We start from the raw sequence: 26,046 nt of genomic DNA on the forward strand, positions 1-26,046 counted from the left end.
GTAAGGGATTGGGCAGATATATGCTCTGGGGTCGATCTATGGGTTAGGGACGGTCACTTCTGCCACTCCGAAACCTGAGTGAGAATATCTGGTGTTATCACCCTGCTTACGTTTGGTGTGTTGGTTCAGGGCCACAAAATATTTGCCTGCTGAAATTGGAAGATCTTTATATCTTTCTTCGAATTAAGAATGTCCAAAGTAGGCCCAGGAGGGCGGTATCCATGACAGATTTGCATGGGAATCAACACCCCAAATTGTTTATAATATTCAGATGCACTGGGTCTAAATACATTTAATATGTTAATGCTACTCTCAGAGAGGCTGCCCATTGCATACCTACATTTGGGCTAGAACACGTTAAACGATCATTTGTCAGATTGGTTGAGTGCAAGGAGCATGAAAAGCTGCACACATGGGGCTAAATGCTGGGACATTAGGATGACAATTACTGTTCCCCTTGTTTTTACTTTCTGAATCAGCGACAAGACAGTTGTGGTGCTATTTATTTGGTGAATAGACAATGTAACCATAATTGAGGGGCGGGCACTGTAATTCTGATCCCTGTTTAACACCCTCCTTGTACTGACCCCGCCACCCCACAATATTTCTTTCTGGGTGCGGGAATTTATTATTGCATCAGAACGTCCACACTCTTCATAAAATAATAGATCCTGTCTGGTGCAACAGGAGGGATCTCAGTGCTCCCACAGACCAAGCTAAGGCTACTTATAACGATAACATGGCAGTGGGGTCTACGTAATCAATATATCTATCAGTATTATTGACAATACTAGTTCAGGGTCACCTGTGGGCTGGCTGATTCAAGTACACTTACGTGCGTACTTGCCTAGGTGGTAGGCCTCGAGTTGGTCGTAACAATGCCTAAGTCCCATCTCTGATACTGCTGGTGCTCTTCAATGGGCAGAAGGGTCAGACAGATTTGCATATGAACAGGGCTGAACTGGGGGAGGCAGAATGGGTTGATGAACGGTAACACATTAAACCCTGATCTGTGGAAACTAATGTTGCATCATGATTTACAATAGGTGGCGGTATACTATGAATTGATTGGACAATCATGTGTGGCAGCGGGAGGGGCACCTGCTGCTTGCAACTTGTTAAGGCAATGATGCTCAGTCTGGGATCATGAGAATAATATATATAGGTTATGGTTGCCCCTTAGTTATATTACGCGTTTACCACTGTCAGCCACGATCCAAGTCAACAGTCAGGCGCAAGGGGTTCGATACTTAGAACACGTATATCTCATCAAGTTGTGATTGGGTGGGTGCCAATGCAAACGGACTGTTCATTTTTAACTGATATCCTAATCATCCTTAAGGAGTCATGAGGGCGTTATGGTATGCACTGGGGACTCCATGCTTTGTGTCAATACACTACACACTGGGTAGTATTTGTTAATAAAGGCCATTTTTACAGGGTACTCTTCATAACACTAATACAGTCACGCTACAGGGGACACAAACTGAGGCTATGCTCCACACTTAGTCGGAAGTGTTTAGGAGTAGGCATCTGACGCTAATCGTATCTCAAACGTGGCAAGGGATGGCAATGTAAGACTAGCACATGTACTGCAGTTATCGCCAGAAACACTAATGGTTTGTGTTTATCTTTTCCACTTATGTATGGCCGGGTCCATGGTGGATATCTGGAGTGCTCCGCATCACAAAGCTGCTACAGGAGGACAGCCCAAGGGATGCTGACGTCAGGTAGAGGATGGCAAACAACAACGCAAGTGTGATGGTCGAGCGATCAAAAAACGCAGGACGTGCCAGCACAGAGTTGACTGTTTCGGTGTGTAAGCCCTTATATTGGGCTGGTGGCAGTTATGTAGCAGGATGTGGTTTCACAAAATGGCAGTGTTTGCCGTGAGAGGAAATGTATACCTACAGTAACGGCGCCTGTGCACGCAGGGCCACCAGTGTCAGCATGATATGCATAGATCATAAAATGGTAAGTGACAACGGTAGAGATGGGACAGTACACAAGGGCCTATCAAACGCCTCATTTCCCCGGTTCAGGAAGTGGGGACTTCCATGGTGAAAGTAGTACCATACACTTAACACTTTCCAGAGCGTAGTGGCTAGGTGGGGATGGTTAGCAGACTGTACAGTAGGCCAGTGGGAAAAGTAGAATGGGAGTACCAGGATACCCCAGGTCACAGCATCTGCAGGGACCCTCGAGAGGCGTGCCCCCACACCCTCGTCATTTTAGCACATGGGGTAACAACGATAGGACCCGAATTGCACCATGGGGGGCTGCATTTTCCCCCGGCTGCACGTAAAAGGGGGGGGGGGGAATTAGGCGTGTGCACGGAGTCACTCGGTGAAGAATCACTCGATAAAGAGGATCTACATTTGGTTGGAGAAACTATTTCATACACATTATTGACAGAATATCCCTCAAGGGGTCATCTTAGGACCATGTAGTTTAACAGTCGGCTGTTAATGAGGAGTGTACGTTTATTAGAGGCTCTACTCACAGGGTGGGGGGTCCAGTGGACAAAGTCAGGGATGCCATAGGGGTAGGGAACAAAATAGCAGGGGTAGAGGGTTTTGGTTTGGGAAGTTATGACCTTTCAGTGTAGGCGGTTGGGGGGGGGCCAGGTAGTCGGTTAACTACCTGGCCTGTGGCGGTAAGGTCATTAATCGGTGAGCAGCATTTTAAGGTCCTTACGGGGGGGGCGGACCCATTCACGAAAGGGGCCGCCCGCGGGAGGGGCCATTTGGTCTCTCTCAGAACTTCAGGGGCAGGAGATGGTCTCCATTAATTTAAAGGGTGCGGGGGAGGGAGTCTACGCTTTCCTCAGGCTGGTAGCCACCCCTCACAACACTATGACGTCATTAAGGTGCGCGAGTGTCTGGGCCCTCCTGTTATGGTTAAATGGAGTTCGGGGAGCGCACGTGGGTGTAACGTGCCCTGGGTTGCGCATGCGCATCTTCAACGCGAGAGCGCAGCTGTAAAAGGATCTGACACCGGTTGGCGACCTTGCCGTAGGCCTTTATTAAAGTTATTAAAAAGTTATTAAAAAGTATTGGAAATATTAGAATGCAGTTTAATTTTCAGGATGATTAGATTACGTTAGGAGACACGCTGTATTAGCTATTTGTTAAGGTTAGCCCATCATACCATGTCGAAACGGATGTCAATCTAATATTCTGAAAAGTGTGCATTTTAATAATTGTCAGAAATGTTTATTTGATTAAAATTTTTGATTTGTTTTTATATTTTAATAAATACGGCCAGGGGGGGGGGCCCCGTACCCCCCCTTGACTTCCAAAGATCCCCATGTGTTGACTGGTTGAATTGGGTAATTCAGTCGGTGTTCAAGGGGGGAGGTGGCCGGCAGTCCAAGACCATGATACAAGGGGGGGCCAATAGGCCCCCACGCAAGCATGGCGGGGCCCGGTCCCTCCCACAACCCGTCCCCTTCGGGGCCGCGTTCCCCGCCCCCTCGCCCCGGAAGTACTGGTGTGCTTCCGGGGCGAGGGGGCGGGGTCGTGGCAGCGAAGGGGTTAAGAGCCTGGGGAGCGCGGGAAGCGGCCTCTTTGTGCCCGCGCTCCCCAGGCTCGCTCCTCGCCCCACCGTGGGGCCGTTTAATTTTCCCCACCCTCCATCCCTTTTTAGCAGACCTTGGGGCTTGGCAAATGGTGAGTATCAGGTTTTGTCAATGTGCCGGAACATAGATGTAAGGGGGACTTGATCCAGTGGGCCTGGAATCTCCTGTTTACTGGAAGGAAGTACAGAATTTAAACGTTGGTGCAGTGCCGTGATTTTAACCAATTCTTTCCTTAGGCCCCTTTTTCCGCTTACAGGAGTAATTATATATGTAGATGTTATGCTTTGCTGTGTGTTAACAATTTTATCCTTAGGCCTTTTTTCCTTTTAGAATAGCATTGTCGTATTTATTATGTGTGTCTGGCGGTAAGGTCATTAATCGGTGAGCAGCATTTTAAGGTCCTTACGGGGGGGGCGGACCCATTCACGAAAGGGGCCGCCCGCGGGAGGGGCCATTTGGTCTCTCTCAGAACTTCAGGGGCAGGAGATGGTCTCCATTAATTTAAAGGGTGCGGGGGAGGGAGTCTACGCTTTCCTCAGGCTGGTAGCCACCCCTCACAACACTATGACGTCATTAAGGTGCGCGAGTGTCTGGGCCCTCCTGTTATGGTTAAATGGAGTTCGGGGAGCGCACGTGGGTGTAACGTGCCCTGGGTTGCGCATGCGCATCTTCAACGCGAGAGCGCAGCTGTAAAAGGATCTGACACCGGTTGGCGACCTTGCCGTAGGCCTTTATTAAAGTTATTAAAAAGTTATTAAAAAGTATTGGAAATATTAGAATGCAGTTTAATTTTCAGGATGATTAGATTACGTTAGGAGACACGCTGTATTAGCTATTTGTTAAGGTTAGCCCATCATACCATGTCGAAACGGATGTCAATCTAATATTCTGAAAAGTGTGCATTTTAATAATTGTCAGAAATGTTTATTTGATTAAAATTTTTGATTTGTTTTTATATTTTAATAAATACGGCCAGGGGGGGGGGCCCCGTACCCCCCCCTTGACTTCCAAAGATCCCCATGTGTTGACTGGTTGAATTGGGTAATTCAGTCGGTGTTCAAGGGGGGAGGTGGCCGGCAGTCCAAGACCATGCTCCAGTTGACACAACATAGTGCAAGCTACTTCCTCACATGGAACAAGTAAAACAAGAACAACAGAAGTGATGACTTCACTCACACACAGAATAAGAAAAGCATGGGTGGCAGCAGTGCATGCTTTCCCCCCCACACACAATGGGTAGATAACAGTGCAAGTTTCTCCAATGCATAGAACATGTGTAGCATATAGAACAACTTGCTAATTTCTTATGACGCACTGAAAATGGGTTGCAGAAAGGCACACTTTTCCACATATACGCAAAATATCCTCAGCCTGGGCAGCAGAATGGAACATTTTCATAACAGAAAGGTGCAGGCCAAGCATCCGAGGTGCAAGCTTCACTCACACCGAACAGGCACTGCACGCGTTAGAAGGTGAAAGTGACACACACACACTAAACTAACGAGCTATACTACATTGCATGATTCCAACACACACAAACATACACATTAACTCCACACCGACCACTGAATGGGCTAAGAGCAGGAGGTAGCAGTGCAATTCCCCCGCACACATAAAAGACACACTGCAGCATATTCAAACACCCCTAGAGAACATACACAGCACGGGAAGCACTAGGGAAGGCTTCTCCCACACACTAAAATATATAGGTTGTATCTCAGCAGCAGAAACTTCCCATATACACACAGAACATATAAAACAGTAACAAACAGAAATTCATCCTTTCACCTAGACCAAGAACTGGTGCTACATGAGGCAAGTCGAGCAGCAGAACCAGGGCCGGACTGGCCGTAGCAGGCACCGGGCGTTTCCCCAGTGGGCCGCCTGGTTGGGGGCCGGTTTTTGGCCCCTGGGGAGCCGTTTTTGTTACCGGGTGCCAGCAATATTGCCCCCCTGTAACAAAGATGGCCAAAAACGGCCCTGCAAACAGCTCGGCTGCACCCCCCTCCTCCCCGCCTAGGGGGTCCAGCCGAGGAATTTGCCAGGGCCGATTTCGGTTCCCAGTCTGGCCCTGAGCAGAATTGCAAGCCTCACTCACCTATGCTGGGTACAGTGCAGGCGGCATTAGTGCAAGTGGCCTTCACACGTATACCCACATATCTCACAGATACAGTGCAGATTTAGTGCTGCACGCTTTCCGTCACACACAACGAGTAGCAGAGGGATCACCAGTGCACACCCAGACTTTTCACACATGATGCAGTAGTCTTATGCACAAAGTGCTGATACAGGCACAAGTAGCAGCAGTTCGTGCTTCTCACTTTTCACACAGTTACAGCACAGGTAGCAGCAGCTGAATCACACCGCTGTACACGTCATGGCATGTTCCTGCAAACTTTCTTCACACACACAAAAGAGACAGTCCCACCTGGCAGACATGCACACTTCCAACATGCACACGGAACACTTCCAGCATTCACACAGAGCATATACAGCGCCACCCAGCAAACATGCACACTTACAGCATGCACACAAAACAGATACAGTGCAACCCAGCAGACGTGCACACTTCCACCATGCACACGGAACAGATACAGCACCACCCAGAAGACGTGCACATTTCCAACATGCACACGGAACACTTCCAGCAATCACACGGAACAAATACAGTGCCACCCAGCAGACGTGAAACTTACAGCACGCACACAAAACAGATACAGTGCAACCCAGAAGACGTGCACATTTCCAAAATGCACACAGAACAGATACAGCGCCACCCAGCAGACGTTCACATTTCCAGCATGTACACGGAACAGATACAGCGCCACCCAGCAGATGTGCCCATTTCCAACAAACACAAAGAACACATACAGCGCCACCCAGCAGATGTGCACACTTACAACATGGACAGGGAACAGATACAGCATCACTTCCAACGTGCACATGGAGCACATAAAGGGCTACCCAGCAGACGTGCACACTTCCAACATTGATACAGATAAAGCATGTGCAGCCACACTGTCTGCTTTCCTCACACAGCAGATGCAGTGAAGCAGAAGTACATGCTTCCCTCACGCAATCACCAGGTTTCACACAAGCTGAAGCAGTGCAGGTGACACGCATACACATGTCTGTTGTTACCTAAATGATATTCATCTTGGCGCTGAATGACAGATATTTATTGTTACCCAAATGGTGCTCATAGTGCCCACACCATCAGGCTTACTTCGCCCTGCATGCAAACTTACATACCAAGAAAACCATGAGACATAATAGTGGGAAAGCAGTGGTGCAGGTTTATTTAGTACAACACAGGTACTGGTAGGTGGGTCATCTTACAGGCGATCCAAAGCGGCAGCCTCTCGCTGACCCGCATGCCCAAGGAGCCATCTTGCACGGCGAGTCGATGCTCAGACGGTGCAGTACATTCACTTTATTTTGTTAGACTCCCGCCCCCCCTGTCAGGGCGGAAGATGAGGCACACCCCCGGTCGGTTCAGGCCCCCCGACCGCCCGAAGGACTAACGGGGCGCCGACGCTGCTGGAACCCCCTCGGCTCCAGGTTCTTGGCTCGGGCACCCTACTGTGCCGGGCAGAGGTATTTAGACTGTATCCTTCTGCCGCAGAGGTACCCCTACTGTCCATCTGCTTCCAGATCGCCCTGTGACTCCGCCTGCAACATAAAACATGATCATTACAATATCCAACAGTGCCAACCGCTCTGCAGCTGGGTCAGGGTTCAGGGTGGGTTACAGCGCAGAGCGGCCTCGCGGAAGAGAAGGCCGAGCCACGCTGCTGGCCAGGATATAGCTGCGAAACGCCCTCCCCCGTCCACAATGGGCCCTCCCTATTGGCTGTTGTCCGGGGGGGGCGGCAACGAGGGCGCGCTGCTGGCTGCGCTCGCCAGCTGGGTGGTACTAGGGCGCTGTCCCCCCATACTCCCCTCCGTGTCGTGGTGCCAGCGGCATAGTGCCCACACCATCAGGCTTACTTCGCCCTGCATGCAAACTTACATACCAAGAAAACCATGAGACATAATAGTGGGAAAGCAGTGGTGCAGGTTTATTTAGTACAACACAGGTACTGGTAGGTGGGTCATCTTACAGGCGATCCAAAGCGGCAGCCTCTCGCTGACCCGCATGCCCAAGGAGCCATCTTGCACGGCGAGTCGATGCTCAGACGGTGCAGTACATTCACTTTATTTTGTTAGACTCCCGCCCCCCCTGTCAGGGCGGAAGATGAGGCACACCCCCGGTCGGTTCAGGCCCCCCGACCGCCCGAAGGACTAACGGGGCGCCGACGCTGCTGGAACCCCCTCGGCTCCAGGTTCTTGGCTCGGGCACCCTACTGTGCCGGGCAGAGGTATTTAGACTGTATCCTTCTGCCGCAGAGGTACCCCTACTGTCCATCTGCTTCCAGATCACCCTGTAATCCGCCACAGCTCTGAAAGAGGCCCCCGTCGATGGCAGAGCCCCCCCACCTACCCAGCTACCGACACCCTGCAGCCGACAGTGCTTCAAGTAGGTCCAGTAGGAAAACATCCATTCCCCACCCCGACAAATGTACTCCATCACTTTCAAAATACCCCTCAATCTTATCCTGTATCAGCGCATGTCTAATGCAACCCAATCCCCTCTTTTCCAGGAATTTCTGCATTGACCTGTTGACCCTCTTCCGGCCCTGCTCTATCGCCACTCCCGATCGTGCTCCCTTCCAGGCCCTGCGGGGCACAATCTCAGACCAAATAACTTCCGTGGTTCCCACTTCGTTGGTGATTGTCGTTACATCTTTCTGCATGGCCTCCAATAAAGCTTTCCTCCCCACCTTTACCAAGTCATTTCCCCCTAGATGGATAATCAGAATGCTGGGAGGACCGCCCCGTTCTGCCATATTTTTCTGCAGTCTGCCCTTCAGCTGGCCCCATCTCATTCCCGGGAAACCCAGCCATAGAATTTGCGTCCTCGCTAGGTTCAGATCCCATCTCTTAAGCCTCGCCCACTGCTCCAACCTTGAAACGTAGGAATGGCCCATCACCCACACGCGACAATCAGCTGCAAGGAAAGACACCATTGGTATTACCTGTTTTTATTAGTTTGACACTGTATTCCAAGTTTCTTTCACATACGATCATACACTGTACTGCGCCCCATTGCAACCCATTGGTAATCCCTGCTTTTAATCATGGATTGAGCTGCACACCAAGTTTATTACCTCTACAGACTGTCCTCCACAGGTTATCCATGCTACGTTTAACTGCACTGCACACATTGGTCTCACATCTCTAATTCAAGGTACACTTGACTGCAACTTTGTTTTCACATCTACAATTAAAACGTGCACTTCAGCAAGCTTGTCGGTGATGCTGACATTACTCTAACTGCTTACTTCCAAACTGCACTGAAACATTGGTCTCACATCTATAATTCAACGTATGCTAGACTGCAAACATTGTTTTCACATCTACAATTTAAAAAACGTGCACTTCATCCAAGATTGTCGGTGATTCTGACACTACTCTATTGCTGTACTTCCAACTCTTCGTGACTGTACTGCGCCGCTACCCTTACACCTGAAAGTGCGGCCAACTGTGGCCACCGGACTCAAAGGCGGACATAACGCCGGTAGCAAGAGGATGACCACCTTCCCACCCTCTTGACCCCTTCCTCACCCAACCCAGCCCTGTAAGCAGCGGTGGCCGCCCCTATCCTAAAGGAGTGGCTTGAAAATTTCTGCTCTGTGTTGGGGGCTGACAACCCTGCTCTAGCCATTACTGAGGACATCACTCGCTCTAACTGAAATTTGGTCAATGGCGTGCCGTCTTCGTGAATTAAAAAGGTGCCTGCTAGCAAAGGTCTTATTTTTAGGTACTCCCTAACCAAGGAGACCGGGCAGTACCTGGGGTCCTCGAATGCATGTAAGGTGATTGACACCCCCTTCCCTGCCTGATCTGTTTTGGACTTTCGGAGCCACAGCACTAAGGGATCCCTGGCGCAGACGTCGATCATTGCTAAAGCCCTCCCTGATATGTCAGTTTTTGATTTAGCCACCAGTTCGCTGGCCCTAAAGGCCCCAAAGAATGCCAAGCAAGAGGCTGTCGAGAAAAGCTGGGCCTCAAAGCTCGAACTCGTGACGGCCGGTACTGCGTCCAACATGCGTTGGAGGGCTGGGAATTCTATTCCGGACCTTTTGTCGGGAAACTTCACCTCGTCCCTGGCCCACCCCTTCAGTGCTGCCCTGATCTGGAATGAACATGTGGGATCCAGTCCGCCATTCAATAGAGTATCATGCTTTACCGCTGCCAAATGGCCGCACACCCAGGAGTGTGATTTGCCGGCCTCCCTTGCCCACACCACAAAAGTCTCTACTTGTTCTACTGTATTGAGTGCCGATGCTCCCAGGGACCGGATCACCTCGCTGAACGTTGTCCGTTGCACCGCATATCTTCTCATTGTCGACGGGGCCAGGGAGCGTTGCCCCATCCTCTTCAAACGTTCCCCCACTGAAGGAGTCGCCATAGGATAGGCGGGAATGGCGTCATCTCCTTCCCTGCCTGCGGCCATGCTTCCCGGAATCGTGACAGCTGAAAGCGAGAGAGAGCATCAGCTGCCACATTCTTGACACCTTGAACATGCCGAGCTCTGAATTCAATGTTGCTTCCCAAACCTGCCCTCACCAACTCCCTCAGCAGACTCAGAACTAGCGGGCAGTTGGCACTCAGGCCATTGATGGCTTGCACCACCGCTAAGTTGTCCGACCAGAAAACAACCTTTTTGTTGGCCAGTTCGCCTGGCCACAAATGCATAGCAGCCACAATAGGGAATAGTTCCAGGACAGTTATATTTGTCGTTACTCCCTTTTTGCGCCAAGCATCGGGCCACTTCATGGCACACCATCTCTCTCTGAAAATTACTCCAAAGCCTAGGCGACCTGATGCGTCCGAAAATAGACATAGTCCCTGGCTACTCTCCCAAGGCGCCCTCCATATCACTGTACCATTGAATTTCATGAGGAACTCATCCCACATTCTCAGATCAGCTTGCAGACCCGGGCCCAGTCGTACGAAATGATGCCCCTTTCTCACCCCGGCCGTCGCCTTTGCCAGCCTGCGCGAGAATACCTTGCCAGCCGGAATTACCCTTGCTGCAAAGTTCAGTTTCCCCAACAGCTTCTGAACCTCCTTGAGCGTCGTCCTACCCTTGCCCAGCATTCCCTTAATGACTTGCCTCAGGTCATCCACTTTCTCCAATGGGAGTCTGGATTCTCCTTTCAGTGTGTCAAGCTCAATGCCCAGGAACGTCAATACCTGTGCGGGCCCTTCCGTCTTTCCGGGCGCTAATGGGACACCTAAATGTTCCATCATGCCTTCAAAGGCCTGTAAAGCCTCTGCACATTCCCCGGAACCTTCTTTGCCAAAAAAGAGGAAGTCGTCGAGGTAGTGAGTCACCTGGTGGACCCCATGCCTGTACGTGAGGGCCCATTGGAGAAAAGAACTGAATGTCTCGAAGTAGGCGCATGAAACCGCGCAGCCCATGGGCATGCACCGGTCGTAGAAGAATGCCCCTTCCCACTTGAAACCCAGCAAGTGCTGACTGTCTGGGTGGACCGGTAGGAGGCGGAACGCCGACTCGATGTCAGCCTTTGCCAGCCAAGCTCCCCTGCCTGTTCTTCTGATCAGATCAATGGCCATATCCAGCGAGCAGTATGAGACCGAACATGACCCTTCCTCCAGCCAATGATTCACAGAGTTGCCCTCCGGGTAGGATAGGTGGTGAATCAACCTGTAAGCTCCTTGCTGCTTCTTCGGAACAACTCCTAGTGGGGATATTAGGAAATTGTTCAATGGGGGAGCGGGGAATGGACCTGCCACCCTCCCCATGTCAACCTCTTTCCTGATCTTGTCGCTGACCACCTGTGGAAGGTCCCTGGCCGATTTTAAGTTCAAAGCGTCCCTGGGTCCCAGCGGGCCCTTGTATGGAATTTTAAAGCCGTCAACCAACCCCTCGACCAACAGTGTTCGTTCTTCCACTAGCGGATACATTCTTAGCAATGGTAGGATATTCTGTAGTGCAATGGGGGATGGACCTTTGGTATGCTCTGCCCCCTTGACTGCTTCAGTAATGACCTTATCGCCAAACCCCTTGCTCATTTTCATCTGTCCTAACACCTGTACCTCTATAGAGGGGTGGACCTTGGTGAGCTGTGCCCGCACTCTGTGCTGTGGGGGGGAGTTGGGACCTGCTTCTCTGATCTGCGCACTCTTACCTGTGGAAAGTGGGCCTGTAACGTGGTCTAATTGCTCTCTGCTTTGTGAAGGAAATAAGGCTCTCTCGTTGTCATACTTGGTCTGTCTTACGTGCTGTTCCTGTAACCTATTGACGCGCGCTATCTGCTCCTTGGGACGAGGCGGGGGGGGTGTTGTGAACGCTGGTGCAGGCGATTGCTGCGTGTTGTGCACCACATTTGTTGCATTCATGGGCAAACTTACAAGCCCTCCCCCAATTACATACTCCATTATTGAACATTCTACATGTTCCTGAGTTAAAACGTCTTTGTTCGCCTCCGTGCCCCCTCCCCCGCCCGCCCCGAAAGGGCTGTTGAAAGGACCTCCTTGGATACTGCTCCCACCTTTGCTCCTGCTCCCATTTCTTGGGCTCCACTTCGTTTTGTACCTTCTGCAATGCCTCCCTTTTGGAATTCCCAGTCCTACACATATGTTTGAACCATAGGTGTATGTCGGTGTGATCCCAACCCATATCCGGGCAACTTGCCATTGACTTCCTGAATTCTTGGTCATAATAGAACCACCCCGTCCCTCCAGACTCCCTTGCCCCTTGCTGAATAGAGTTAGAATACTCCATCAGGGCCTCGCTCTGAGCTGGGTCCTTCTGTACAATTATAGCTGCCAATATGTTGAATGCCTCTGTCCAATTTTCAATAGTCTTCTCCGGCCAGCGTTGGAATCTAACCTTATCCTCCTCTTTCTTACCCATCCTCCTGGTGTCTGCGCCCGCGTTGTCATGCATTAGTAAAGTTAATATGTCGATATATTCCCTCCTCCATATACCTTCTTTAGCAGCCTGAGGTACCTGTCTGGCCAAGGAACCCCCCCCTTTTAACTTCGAGCCGGGTTTCGCCATGCCTACCGGTGCTTCTGTGGTTGACCCTCCCGATGGAAGTGGAGCCGCCCCCCCTGACCCCGCCCCCACACTCGTGACCTTCTTCGTACCAGCTGAGACCCCCTCTCTCGACTGCCCTTGACCCGCAACTGGCAGCATGGGCGGGTTGGCAGACTCATTGATATTCGGAATGCACGTTTGAGGGACTATGCTAGTGACACTTAGCGGTACACTGGGAGTGGCAATCTGTTGGGGTACTAATGGTACGCTCGGCATGCTGTCGGAGACGATACTTTGAGGAACCATGGGGGCTGCACCCTGTTGCGTGCCGGGCAATGATCCCCGGGTGTTGGCACTGCTGCCAACCGGGTATGGGAGCCCCGCTGGCGGTGTCTGCGCCCATACTTGGCTCACCGCGTCCACCGCCAATGGTGGGACCGACCCTTGTACTGCAGACATAGCATCTAGGCGTCTCTGAAACATAGTCATCAAATCCAATATATCGTCAATTGTCTTACCCATTTGGGCCAAGCTTGAACTTCCAGCCGCTGTGTCATGCACCACGGTCGGCACCACAGGCAACTCTACAGGTAAGTCCCCCGCCGGGGGAGGAGGTAAAGTCGGCCGACTGTTGCGTGGCGCCACCACAGCGGGTGGTGGTGGTGAAATCGGCCGGGAGTTCCATGCCGGTACGGCCGGAAATTCCTTCTGGGTGCCCTTCCGTTTGCGATTGGATCGACGTGCTCCCTCTCCCGAAGTGCCCGGAGCCTCATCCTGGGCCCCAGGTCGGCCATCCTCCTCAAGCCTACGTGCTTCAATGAAACCTTGTGCCCACGCTGGCCCTTTAGACTGCGCAGCCTCTAGAAATTCAGCCCACAACCCATCCTGTGGCAGGGTGGCGCCCCGGGTGCTCATCGTCACGGCTTCTACCCTTCCGGGTTCCTACGGATGAAAAGTACAAGGGGTAAGGCACTTATCACTGCGTTCGCTAACCCCCCACGCCAGGCCTCCGTAGCGTGGTCTGCTGATCGTGCCGTCGTCCCGCTGACCCAACTGCCCTTGACACCTCTTTCGTTTACGTGCATTACCTGTTCTACTTCCAATCTAGTTGCTGCCCAACCTTGCCGCCTTCCCGAGCCAATCTGTGGCTCCGCCCTCCTTTTAGTGCGGAGTATTCCTCTCGTCGGGTTCGGAGTGTAGTCTGAAAGAGGAACAAGATTGTCAATGTCATACACTCAGCCCTTGCCTTGCCCGACAATGTCATCACGCTGCTCTTATCTTGCCGCCATAACCGTGAATCCGGCGTCCCATGTTCTTCCCCGTGGGCAAGCACTGTGCACTCCCATCCTGATCTGACTGTTTCCAGGCACTCGTATATGTTGTCACTTTTTGCCATATGACAACACCCTGATCACCGTTGTAAATTAACTGTTTAAATCTTTGCACGGGCTGGCCCTAAAACCCTTACGACCAAGTTCCGGTGCTTGACTGTGTTTCCTTGGAATCACGAGTGAGTGGCCAACCCCCCGTTGTGGTAACCAGTTGGTACAACCTTCCACCCTGGCCTTCTTCACCCCGGAGAGGCGACTAATGGCGACTAGTGCAGCACTAGCATATCTAGAGACAGGGGGTATGTCATGACCTACCGGACATGGTGCGTGCGACGCCTGTTTGCACTGATGTGCTTTAACGTCTTTCCCCTGTCTGTTCACTGGCTCGTGGAGCATTTAGAATCACGTCCCTCTTCTAAGGATACCATTATCACCATTGTGCGACCACTCCTGTTAGGAGCTATTAGAACAGTGCTTGGTATTGAACCGCATATATATTTTACTTAGTGGCAGTGGTACTGCCAATACGTCAATAATATTTGATTAGCGGCAATTGGTAATGCTGATAAGTCGCTACTTATGACCTCGGGTGACAGAAGCACTTAAAACTGAGTAACAACGGATAACGCTCTTTTTTCACTGAACTTACACCCGCACGCAGACCATTAGCTAGGGACGACCGCGCGAGAATTATACACTGCCAGGGTGCAGTCCCACGAATGTGCTCGCCGCCTATGAGCCCCCCCACCCCACTCTATCTTCCCCGCCCCAACCGGTACCAGCACCGCCAGAGCTCCGAATGCGGTGACCCCGCTGGCTTCCCTGCACCCGTGCCCACGCCAAGGAGCATCGCGGTAGGCAAGCCGGGGCCAACGCCGTTGTGTAGAAGGCGAGCGGAGACCAACACTAGGAAACCTCACCAGGTCTTTCCAGCGTCCTCGCTCCTTGAACACGCACCCTTGTTGCTTGTTCAGAGTTTGATGGAAACTTTGATCTACGTATCACGCCTGTACTGTTTAAAAGCTCATTGCAATATAGATTTCGTCACACCACACCTGGCTCGCAATATTCATACAATAAATATTTACAAGAGGAAATCACGAGTGAGCCTATTTTAAGAGCGATAAGCCTATTTTTTAAGAGCGATTTCAGTCAGCGCGTCCAAGTCTCCCTGGTGTCCACTGTCCTAGACATTTCCCGGATGGGAGTTGTCACATGTTGGTAAGACAACACGAATGTGCGTCCTCATTCTGCTGCAACGCAATTAAATTGGGCAACGGGCAAAATTCGCGAGGGCGCTCCAATAAAATATCATAGTGGAGTGACACTGATAATTTTGCGAACCCTACCGCTTTAGCGAACCCTCCCGTGTGTAACGAAACCACTTGAGTTATAACCAGCCCAACTCCCATAACCAGAGGTCTGACCCCTCGTGGAAACCGCGGCTTAATTTCACCCTTTCATCTGGTGCCTCCTGCCGATTGCCAGCGCCATAGGAACAGGCAGCTTTTGTCTTGTCATTTAACCATGCAAGGGCATTTGCGGCATTGAGGCCTCTATCTAGAAACTTTTTGCCGTTATGTATTTTGTGCTGTGGCGCTTGCACTACTTGCTGCTCTTGAAGTGTGTTTCTATCATGGCTGCTTAAACTATGCGCTGCACTTTATGCAAGCGCTATACAATATACATGTGTGCAGAATGGCTTCGTGTGTTTGCAATAACCTTTCTGGAGCTCGGCTCCCGCCATAAGTGCAGAATGGCTTCGTGTGTTTCCAATTACTTTTCTGGAGCTCGGCTCCCGCCATCAATTGCTAAAGCCGACACTTGTGACTGCTGCCACGTGGTGGCGCTGTTCGTGAATACAACGATCGGAAGTGCATGGTTACCTGCCACCTCATAGCTTTGGGGACAATAATAGTCCGACTTCGCAACATCGCGCACCAGCGCCGACGCCAACGCCGTCCCCATCGTTGACAATCGTATCTAACATAGTTCCTAATGGGCTCCCCCTCCGTAAAGAAGGGGGTGGGGCGTAATAAATTCATTGCCGAATGGACCCCCTATAGGTTCCAACAGCCTGATGATGCCGAGAGTGGGGGGGGGGGGCCCACCCCACAGAAACCGCTCGACACCGTCGCTTGGGTGATATGGGACCTAACCTACAGGCGAGCTTGGGACCTTGCCGCTAACAAGCGGCAGCTGCTGCCCGCGGGACCTCGTCCTTCAATCCCCGCCCCCGTCCTGCTCCCTAACCTCCGAACCCCCACGGACTTCACCACCTACAATTGCGCGAGGCCGAGGCAGGAGCTGGGACGGTGAGCACCACGGGCCAGTGAGAGACCCCTACTAGGTCGGGGATTGAGGGGGAATAAAACAAAGCCCGTCAACGACCTCGTTGCAGAGGCGGCCGCAAACGGCGTCAGGGGTCACCGACTCGTGGCCGGCAATGGCGGCGGGTGCCTCATGGCCCGCAATGGCGGCGGGTGCTCGCAACCCGTCATGGTGCTTCAATTATTTGCGGCCGGCAAAGGCCAAAGGGGGCCATGATCGCTCCACTCGCTCCACCCTTATCGCACCAATCTGGCCAAGTTGTCGGTAGCACCCCCCTTCCGACCGCCGCACCTCAGGGGGAACCACACCACACCTGGCTCGCAATATTCATACAATAAATATTTACAAGAGGAATCACGAGTAAGCCTATTTTAAGAGCGATAAGCCTATTTTTTAAGAGCGATTTCAGTCAGCGCGTCCAAGTCTCCCTGGTGTCCACTGTCCTAGACATTTCCCGGATGGGAGTTGTCACATGTTGGTAAGACAACACTAATGTGCGTCCTCATTCTGCTGCAACGCAATTAATTGGGCAACGGGCAATATTCGCGAGGGCGCTCCAATAAAATATCATAGTGGAGTGACACTGATAATTTTGCGAACCCTACCGCTTTAGCGAACCCTCCCGTGTGTAACGAACCCGCACTGACTGACCTCCTGGGCAACGACCGCAGCAGCAAACGGCGTCAGAGGTCACCGAATCATGGCCGGCAATGGCGGCGGGTGCCTCATGGCCGGCAATGGCGGCGGGTGCTCACAACCCGTCATGGTGCTTCTAATATTTGCGGCAGACAAAGGCCAAGGAGGCCATGATCGCTCCACTTGCTCCCCCCTTACTGCACCAATCTGGCCAAGTAGCCGGTAGCACCCCCCTTCCGACCGCCGCACCTCCCTCCGGTATAAACCTTCCCACCCAAACCGTTCTAAATTTATCTCAAACTAGACCAGCAAACCCCGGCCCCCCCCGTGATCAACATCACAGGGCCCAATCAACCTGAGCACGTCCAGGGATCGGGCCGGGGGGAGACCAGGCGGATGCACGTACCTTTGACCTCGACAATTTCACGACGATGCGGGAGATTTACAGCGCAGAGCGGCCTCGCGGAAGAGAAGGCCGAGCCACGCTGCTGGCCAGGATATAGCTGCGAAACGCCCTCCCCCGTCCACAATGGGCCCTCCCTATTGGCTGTTGTCCGGGGGGGGCGGCAACGAGGGCGCGCTGCTGGCTGCGCTCGCCAGCTGGGTGGTACTAGGGCGCTGTCCCCCCATACTCCCCTCCGTGTCGTGGTGCCAGCGGCATGTTATCGACACCAGAATAATGAAAGGCTGAAAGGATGAAGTCATGCATAGACTCTTGGGATAGATAAATTAATCCACTGAGTTACCAGCTGCTGATCAGTGAGCAAGTCACTCACAGCTGAATATGTGGATATAATCTGCTTGGATTCGAATCACTGCTGGGTCAATTCAGCCTTTCGCCTTTCAGAGGTCGAGAAAAAGCGAACTAAACTGAGTAATAATCAGAACTGCTCGGTGGTGCCATGCTTTGATGACCCTGTTTCACTTCCAGTGCCATACGTATGAGCTGATGAGTCCTGGTATGAGAGTAGCTCCTGACACAACCATCTCAAGGCTTGACACCATAGCCAGTCACTCAGCAGAGAGAAAATGAAAACCTACAAGAGAGATATATACGGGCAGGAAAGGTAATCTAAGAAAGAGATTCCAGTTGGAATGACGAGTTAGTGCTCCAGTTCAGGGCTTTAACTTTGATTCCACAGCCCACTGCATGCCAGGACGTAGAAGCCCCTGCCCATAACGGGCTAGCTAAAACTACATTTCCCATAAAGGCGCAGTTGGAGGCTTAAAAGGAATGTTTGTCTGACAGCATTACATGATGGAGTCAACTAGCAGCTGTGTGAGCACAACGAAAAACTTGGCATCGCCCACACAGGAACCGGAAGTCACACTTACCATGTCATACGCATTTAAAATCACTGGTTTATTGGCCATGGTGAGTCTCTGCAACACCTAAATTCCACGCCAGCTGGGTAGGTGCCCCTGGGAATAGTTGCATCCCCATCTGCATAGAAGAAATGTTACTCACAAGTCCCAGGAGGCGGTGAGGACATGTACGAGCACATGCACCTCCCATCCAGAGGGAAAGTGGGAGTTCAAGGCTCCTCCCCCCTCGTTTGGGTGTTTGACTCTAGGGCAGCCATGGAGAGCGTGCGTTGCACAGGGGGAAAGAAATATGCAAGGCAGCTATTAAAGTGAAAGTGTGGTTTCAAGTTAACCAACAAATGATTTTTTTTTGTAAAAGCACCCCATGCCGCGCTTTTGCCGTAATGGCGGCTGCACTCCTTATATTTTGACATGGCTTATTTAAAGAAAGGGGCACGGCTGCCATTAAAGTGAAAGCGCGGCATGGGGCGCTTTAACAAAAAAAAAGCATTTGTTTTTCAAGTTAGAAAACAAATGCTTTTTTTTGTAAAAAAAACGCACCATTCCACATACTCACTTTAATAGCAGCTGCTTACCTTTCTTTTGACGAGCTGTGTCTGAAAAAGTGGCATGGCCGCCATTAAAGATAAAGTGCAGAATGAGACTCTTGTAAAATAAAAAGTAGTCCATACAGAAACAGATAAAGAACTACAGTGTATAAAAGTAGTTCACTGGAGCTCCTGGCATAAAAACGGAAGTGATGTATCGGCAGCACCGGCCAATAAGGAGCCAGGAAATAATAGCGATGGAGGTGTGAACCAATGGCAAGCAGCAGCTGGAATTACACTCCATAGAGTGATTACAGCAGGTCTTGCAGATAGTGCATGCATGCTGATGCTCAACCTAAAAAAACAGCCCACTCAGTGACCTGTCAGACCAGCCCTTCAGGCACTGCACAATTGCCCCATAGGCCAGTCTGACTCTGTTAGAGTTATAAAATACGGCATCTTATACAGGAGTTGGGAGGGATTCCATTGGGTAGTTTACGAGTATAGTGTTTATCCATGGATAGCTACTGATAAACTGACGATTATTTTAGTTTTTTTTCTTTCTGACTCTAATTTTAGATGTTTTGAGTGTAATAACAGAGAACATTATCAAACCATGCGAATATTTCAGACATTTAGTGTCTGGCTCATGTGATTTATACAGGCCATGTTATTTTGAAGATGGTTACACTACGCATTTGGCATTAAATACTGACTTATGTGGTGTGACTAAGTAATTTATTATTGCACAGAGCCAATGCAGCCAGAACACATCCGTTTGCAGCAGAAGACGCTTCTGCCACTTTTATATGGGCAGTGCCGGAAAAAACCCTGTGGAGGCCCCTGAGCAGTCGAAATGTTGGTGCCCCCCCTCGCAAATTATCTCCTAATACCCAATGAACCTGATTTTGTGTACAAACTGCCAGCTGCCAGAAGATTAGCTTTTAAGAGACAAACTGTTATGTGAATCTGATGTCTCTGGTTTATGTACATTATGTTGTTATCTTGTTTCCTTCCCAGTGTAAGAATTGGCTTTTGTAGTTTGGTTTGCCCTGTTCCCATCATGCACTGGGACAGGAACAGACTAATTTGCATACAGCCAGGTTCTGAAACTGGGATGGTGCAATGAGCTAAAAAACGGTGTTGGATCTAGCCATGATCTTTTGACTGGGTGAGAGTATTCTGCTTAATTCAGAGACTCTGTCCCTCACCACCCCTTGTTGTAAATATTTTTGTCCACCCTAAGCGTGGAAGGGTATACTCCGACATGAGTCCCTTGCTCATTGCACCATCAGGATTCAAGCAAGCCGGGCCGAAGACGGCTGTAATGCCAGAAACCGGTCCCCGGAAGCTTGTTTCCTTCCCAGTGTAAGAATTGGCTTTTGTAGTTTGGTTTGCCCTGTTCCCATCATGCACTGGGACAGGAACAGACTAATTTGCATACAGCCAGGTTCTGAAACTGGGATGGTGCAATGAGCTAAAAAACGGTGTTGGATCTAGCCCTGATCTTTTGACTGGGTGAGAGTATTCTGCTTAATTCAGAGACTCTGTCCCTCACCACCCCTTGTTGTAAATATTTTTGTCCACCCTAAGCGTGGAAGGGTATACTCAGACATGAGTCCCTTGCTCATTGCACCATCAGGATTCAAGCAAGCTGGGCCGAAGACGGCTGTAATGCCAGAAACCGGTCCCCGGAAGCTTGTTTCCTTCCCAGTGTAAGAATTGGCTTTTGTAGGTTGGTTTGCCCTGTTCCCATCATGCACTGGGACAGGAACAGACTAATTTGCATACAGCCAGGTTCTGAAACTGGGATGGTGCAATGAGCTAAAAAACGGTGTTGGATCTAGCCCTGATCTTTTGACTGGGTGAGAGTATTCTGCTTAATTCAGAGACTCTGTCCCTCACCACCCCTTGTTGTAAATATTTGTGTCCACCCTAAGCGTGGAAGGGTATACTCAGACATGAGTCCCTTGCTCATTGCACCATCAGGATTCAAGCAAGCCGGGCCGAAGACGGCTGTAATGCCAGAAACCGGTCCCCGGAAGCTTGTTTCCTTCCCAGTGTAAGAATTGGCTTTTGTAGTTTGGTTTGCCCTGTTCCCATCATGCACTGGGACAGGAACAGACTAATTTGCATACAGCCAGGTTCTGAAACTGGGATGGTGCAATGAGCTAAAAAACGGTGTTGGATCTAGCCCTGATCTTTTGACTGGGTGAGAGTATTCTGCTTAATTCAGAGACTCTGTCCCTCACCACCCCTTGTTGTAAATATTTTTGTCCACCCTAAGCGTGGAAGGGTATACTCAGACATGAGTCCCTTGCTCATTGCACCATCAGGATTCAAGCAAGCCGGGCCGAAGACGGCTGTAATGCCAGAAACCGGTCCCCGGAAGCTTGTTTCCTTCCCAGTGTAAGAATTGGCTTTTGTAGTTTGGTTTGCCCTGTTCCCATCATGCACTGGGACAGGAACAGACTAATTTGCATACAGCCAGGTTCTGAAACTGGGATGGTGCAATGAGCTAAAAAACGGTGTTGGATCTAGCCCTGATCTTTTGACTGGGTGAGAGTATTCTGCTTAATTCAGAGACTCTGTCCCTCACCACCCCTTGTTGTAAATATTTTTGTCCACCCTAAGCGTGGAAGGGTATACTCAGACATGAGTCCCTTGCTCATTGCACCATCAGGATTCAAGCAAGCCGGGCCGAAGACGGCTGTAATGCCAGAAACCGGTCCCCGGAAGCTTGTTTCCTTCCCAGTGTAAGAATTGGCTTTTGTAGTTTGGTTTGCCCTGTTCCCATCATGCACTGGGACAGGAACAGACTAATTTGCATACAGCCAGGTTCTGAAACTGGGATGGTGCAATGAGCTAAAAAACGGTGTTGGATCTAGCCCTGATCTTTTGACTGGGTGAGAGTATTCTGCTTAATTCAGAGACTCTGTCCCTCACCACCCCTTGTTGTAAATATTTTTGTCCACCCTAAGCGTGGAAGGGTATACTCAGACATGAGTCCCTTGCTCATTGCACCATCAGGATTCAAGCAAGCCGGGCCGAAGACGGCTGTAATGCCAGAAACCGATCCCCAGAAGCTTGTTTCCTTCCCAGTGTAAGAATTGGCTTTTGTAGTTTGGTTTGCCCTGTTCCCATCATGCACTGGGACAGGAACAGACTAATTTGCATACAGCCAGGTTCTGAAACTGGGATGGTGCAATGAGCTAAAAAACGGTGTTGGATCTAGCCCTGATCTTTTGACTGGGTGAGAGTATTCTGCTTAATTCAGAGACTCTGTCCCTCACCACCCCTTGTTGTAAATATTTTTGTCCACCCTAAGCGTGGAAGGGTATACTCAGACGTGAGTCCCTTGCTCATTGCACCATCAGGATTCAAGCAAGCCGGGCCGAAGACGGCTGTAATGCCAGAAACCGGTCCCCGGAAGCTTGTTTCCTTCCCAGTGTAAGAATTGGCTTTTGTAGTTTGGTTTGCCCTGTTCCCATCATGCACTGGGACAGGAACAGACTAATTTGCATACAGCCAGGTTCTGAAACTGGGATGGTGCAATGAGCTAAAAAACGGTGTTGGATCTAGCCCTGATCTTTTGACTGGGTGAGAGTATTCTGCTTAATTCAGAGACTCTGTCCCTCACCACCCCTTGTTGTAAATATTTGTGTACAAACTGCCAGCTGCCAGAAGATTAGCTTTTAAGAGACAAACTGTTATGTGAATCTGATGTCTCTGGTTTATGTACATTATGTTGTTATTGGGTACATTACATTAATACAATATTTTCTATATAGAGTCTTTAATATAAAGTTTTCATTTCTTTGAGTTGATTCATTTTTTCAATCTTTTGGAAGCAATATTTAAGAGAGCTTGATTGCAATATTCTTTCAAGATCAAATCAAAATTATTTTGAACCTTTGACCTGGTGGACCTAAAAGGAGTGAGACCCATAGGCGGGTACCTACTTTGCCTATTTGGTGATCTGGAACTGGGTATGGGCTTCTTATTGGAGGCTCATATCCTCATTGGTTGAACTCACCCAGCTCTTTCCCTCTTTAGGTGGCTCTCCTAGCATAAATCACCGTAGAGCTCTTTTCAGATTGTAGGCCTGATGTGTTGGCTTTTTCAAAGCTTGTTTCTTTGAATCAAAATAATGAATGAGGTTATGGTAAAAAATATTTCTTTGAAGCAGGGTACTAAATGAATTCATGTCTGTTTGTGTACATCATTAAACATTAGGGTCCCTAAGGGCTTTACTTAAAGCTTGGCAGATGGGATACTCCATCAAAACTCGGCTGATAGCCTGTCCATCGAATTACATGTGCTATAGGCCGTGCTTAATTTGAGCTGGTGAATTCCCTTGCTCAGCACTGGCACTTAATCATCAACACCAGTGCTTGAGCACCAGTTAAGGACACATTCATTTGTGGTAGGCACAGGGAGATTAAGTGATTTGCCCATAATTATAGGATGGTGAGCCTATGCAGAGACTGAAACCTAGTTCCCCAGCTCTGAAGTCGGCAGCTCTGGTCATTTGCCACATCCTCGCCCCACTCGTAGGGTTAGTTGGTTCTGTGTTACGCAGGGCTAACAGGAGACAGGAGGCTGGTCGAAGCTGCCTTCTGACGAAAGCCCAGCAGTTTTTTTGTTTTTTGTTTGACAAATTAACCACTGGCTATAGCTAGGCTATAATGTTATTGTATTATGGCGGATGAGACATCCGGCATGTTTGGAGTATTCTGGCCGCCAAACTTTAAGTGAAGCCCTAAGTATTCTCTATGAAGATTCTAGCATTTTAAATGCGGGCAGAAATTAACAAATGGGAGCTTAACTAGTTATCAGTTATCACAACCTGATGACTTTGTTCCAATCTTTATCATGTTTGTTTATGTGCATGATTCTTATCACTGGGGACTGAGTGAGTACCTTTTGTAAACAATGGACATCATAAGATACTGGGAGGAGACATCCCCGACAAGGATGCAAGCAGAAGTACTGAGAAGGACCTAGAATATGCCACACAGCTGTGCCTTGGCAAACAGTCTTTTCTTTAAGAATTCCTTTCATGGTGAATATTTCACCCTTCACTTCCCTCTAAATTTCTCTGAATTTGAAAGTCATTGTGAAGTTCATAGTTTGTACTAAGGCCACTAGAGTCGGGTGTTTCTGAAGGTGCAGCGTTTTCAAAATAATAATGTAATTGCCACATTTGCACGTAACCCCCCACCTGGTGCATAATGTGTATTAAAATGACAAAATTGGTAATAGTTAACAGACGGGGTCACATAATTTGACCTTTTCTGCCTCATAATTAGTTAGTGGTGCCGCATAATTGTGCCATCCACTGCCGCACAATCCACGTAGTTATTTAATGCATACACTCCTAATAGAACTACTATTTCTGTAGATTAGTGCAAGGTTTAAGTGAGAGATTGTGGAGTGAGGATACATACCCGTTGGTGGCATCTATGCACTGCCCTCCTTGCAGGCAGGGCTGACTGGCACACTCGTCAATGTCAATTTCACAGAAATCGCCCATGAATCCAGAGGCACAGGTACAGAAATAGCTGCCAAAATTATCCTTGCAGGTTCCACCATTCAGACAAGGCTGTGACAAGCACTCATCAATCTCCAGTTCACAGTTTATACCTAAAAAAGGGGGGGAAGAGAGAAGATTCGACATTTGTTAAGTGTTGCAGCTGTGGATTTGCGCAAAGAGCCATCTTGTCATGAAACATGATTCACGCTCCTTTAAATCATCAATTTCAGCAAATGGCTTTGCAATGTCACCTCTCTCTGAAATGCGAGCTTCGTTTTCAGTCATTTTTTTTTCAGCAAGGCGCAAAAAATGTCATCAGGGAAAGCTGTAACTCACCAGATGAATTCTGCACGTCAGTCAACATGTCAGTTGGTAGAAATGCTAATCAGAAAGTGGCCATTTCATTTTCAGAAAATATGCAGTGCTTATGTATTTGACTCATAGTACATGTGCGTATAATGCTTTGCTTGAGTTTGGTGTTTTTCTTCTAAAAGCACGTTGTATGCCTGATTTCTGGAAAATGGCGACATTTTCCCTATTTCGATGGCGAAAAGCCCAGGCCATAGCTGATTTGCCTATGTTTGACCCTTGTGTGTAGTGGCGAAGTGAGCAAAAAACAATGGGATAGAATGCAGCATAGAATAATTAAAAGAGGCTGACATTAATTCAATCATTTCGCCAATCACTTCTTTGTGTTTTTCCAATGTCCTTGAAAAACGACCAAAGTGGGAGCATTTTCCTCTCATCTAATGCAGTATTTGCGGCTCCTTGGAGGAGTTAAGAATTGGAGCAATGTGATTATCTAGCAACAATTGAAATTTTTGTAGCAGTGTCTATTACAGGATGCCTAGCACTAAAGCACTTTTTTCAAGCCTATGTCCTGAAAAAGGGTCCTCGAGTGGGATGAATGGGACAAGAGGAGCATCTCCTAACTCCAAGCGGGATGTCAGAGGGTACCAGAAGGGCCCAAACTGCCCCAAAACTTTTAAAATAACTATTTTTCTCACAGGATTCAAGGATCTAATTCCAGGTCCTTAGATCCATGATCTAAGGACCTGGAATTAGATCCATGAATACGTGTAATACTTCGGCACTATTTCTACTCGATCTTAGTGCGGCCTTTGACACGGTCTCCCATAAGATGCTACTACAACAGCTAGAGGAGATCGGGGTCAAAGGTTGGGCTCTGGCCTGGTTTGCGTCTGTTCTATCTGAGCGCTACTTTCAGGTACATGCCCCCCTTATCTGTCTAGTAACAACCCCCTTAGCTGTGGTGTTCCTCAGGGCTCTGCCTTGAGCCCCACGTTGTTCAACGTGTATGTCCGCCCTCTAGCCCTCCTGGTCAAAGCACTGAACATCAAAATGGTATCCTACGCAGACGATACCCAGTTGGTATTCACCATTTCTAACAATCCTGCTCAGGACAAACTGAAATTTTGTGCGGATGTTTTGCTCATTTCAGACTGGATGGCAGACAATTTCCTACAGCTTAATTCTGCCAAGACGGAGGTGCTCTTTGCCGGCCGTGATACCCATAAATGGGATTACCAATGGTGGCCCGCGGCCCTGGACACCCCTCCCCAACTGAAAAGCGCAGTCAAGGATTTAGGGATCTTGATTGATAACACCCTCTCTTTTGAGCCTCATGCAAAAAAAGTGGCTGG

The 26,046-nt window shown here is 49.6% G+C and overlaps 1 protein-coding gene across 1 annotated transcript in view; it reads right to left on the reverse strand.

Annotated features, from left to right (window-relative positions):
* Positions 1-26,046, reverse strand: part of CRB1 (crumbs cell polarity complex component 1) — an 878,642-nt gene that overhangs the window by 500,217 nt on the left and 352,379 nt on the right. The window contains exon 3 of the mRNA XM_078644026.1: positions 24,297-24,492. Within this exon, the coding sequence (XP_078500152.1) occupies positions 24,297-24,492 (196 nt within the window). The remainder of the gene's footprint in view (positions 1-24,296; positions 24,493-26,046) is intronic.

The sequence above is a fragment of the Lissotriton helveticus genome, chromosome 1_1, assembly GCF_964261635.1.
Source record: "Lissotriton helveticus chromosome 1_1, aLisHel1.1, whole genome shotgun sequence".
NCBI classification, from domain to species: Eukaryota; Metazoa; Chordata; class Amphibia; order Caudata; family Salamandridae; genus Lissotriton; species Lissotriton helveticus.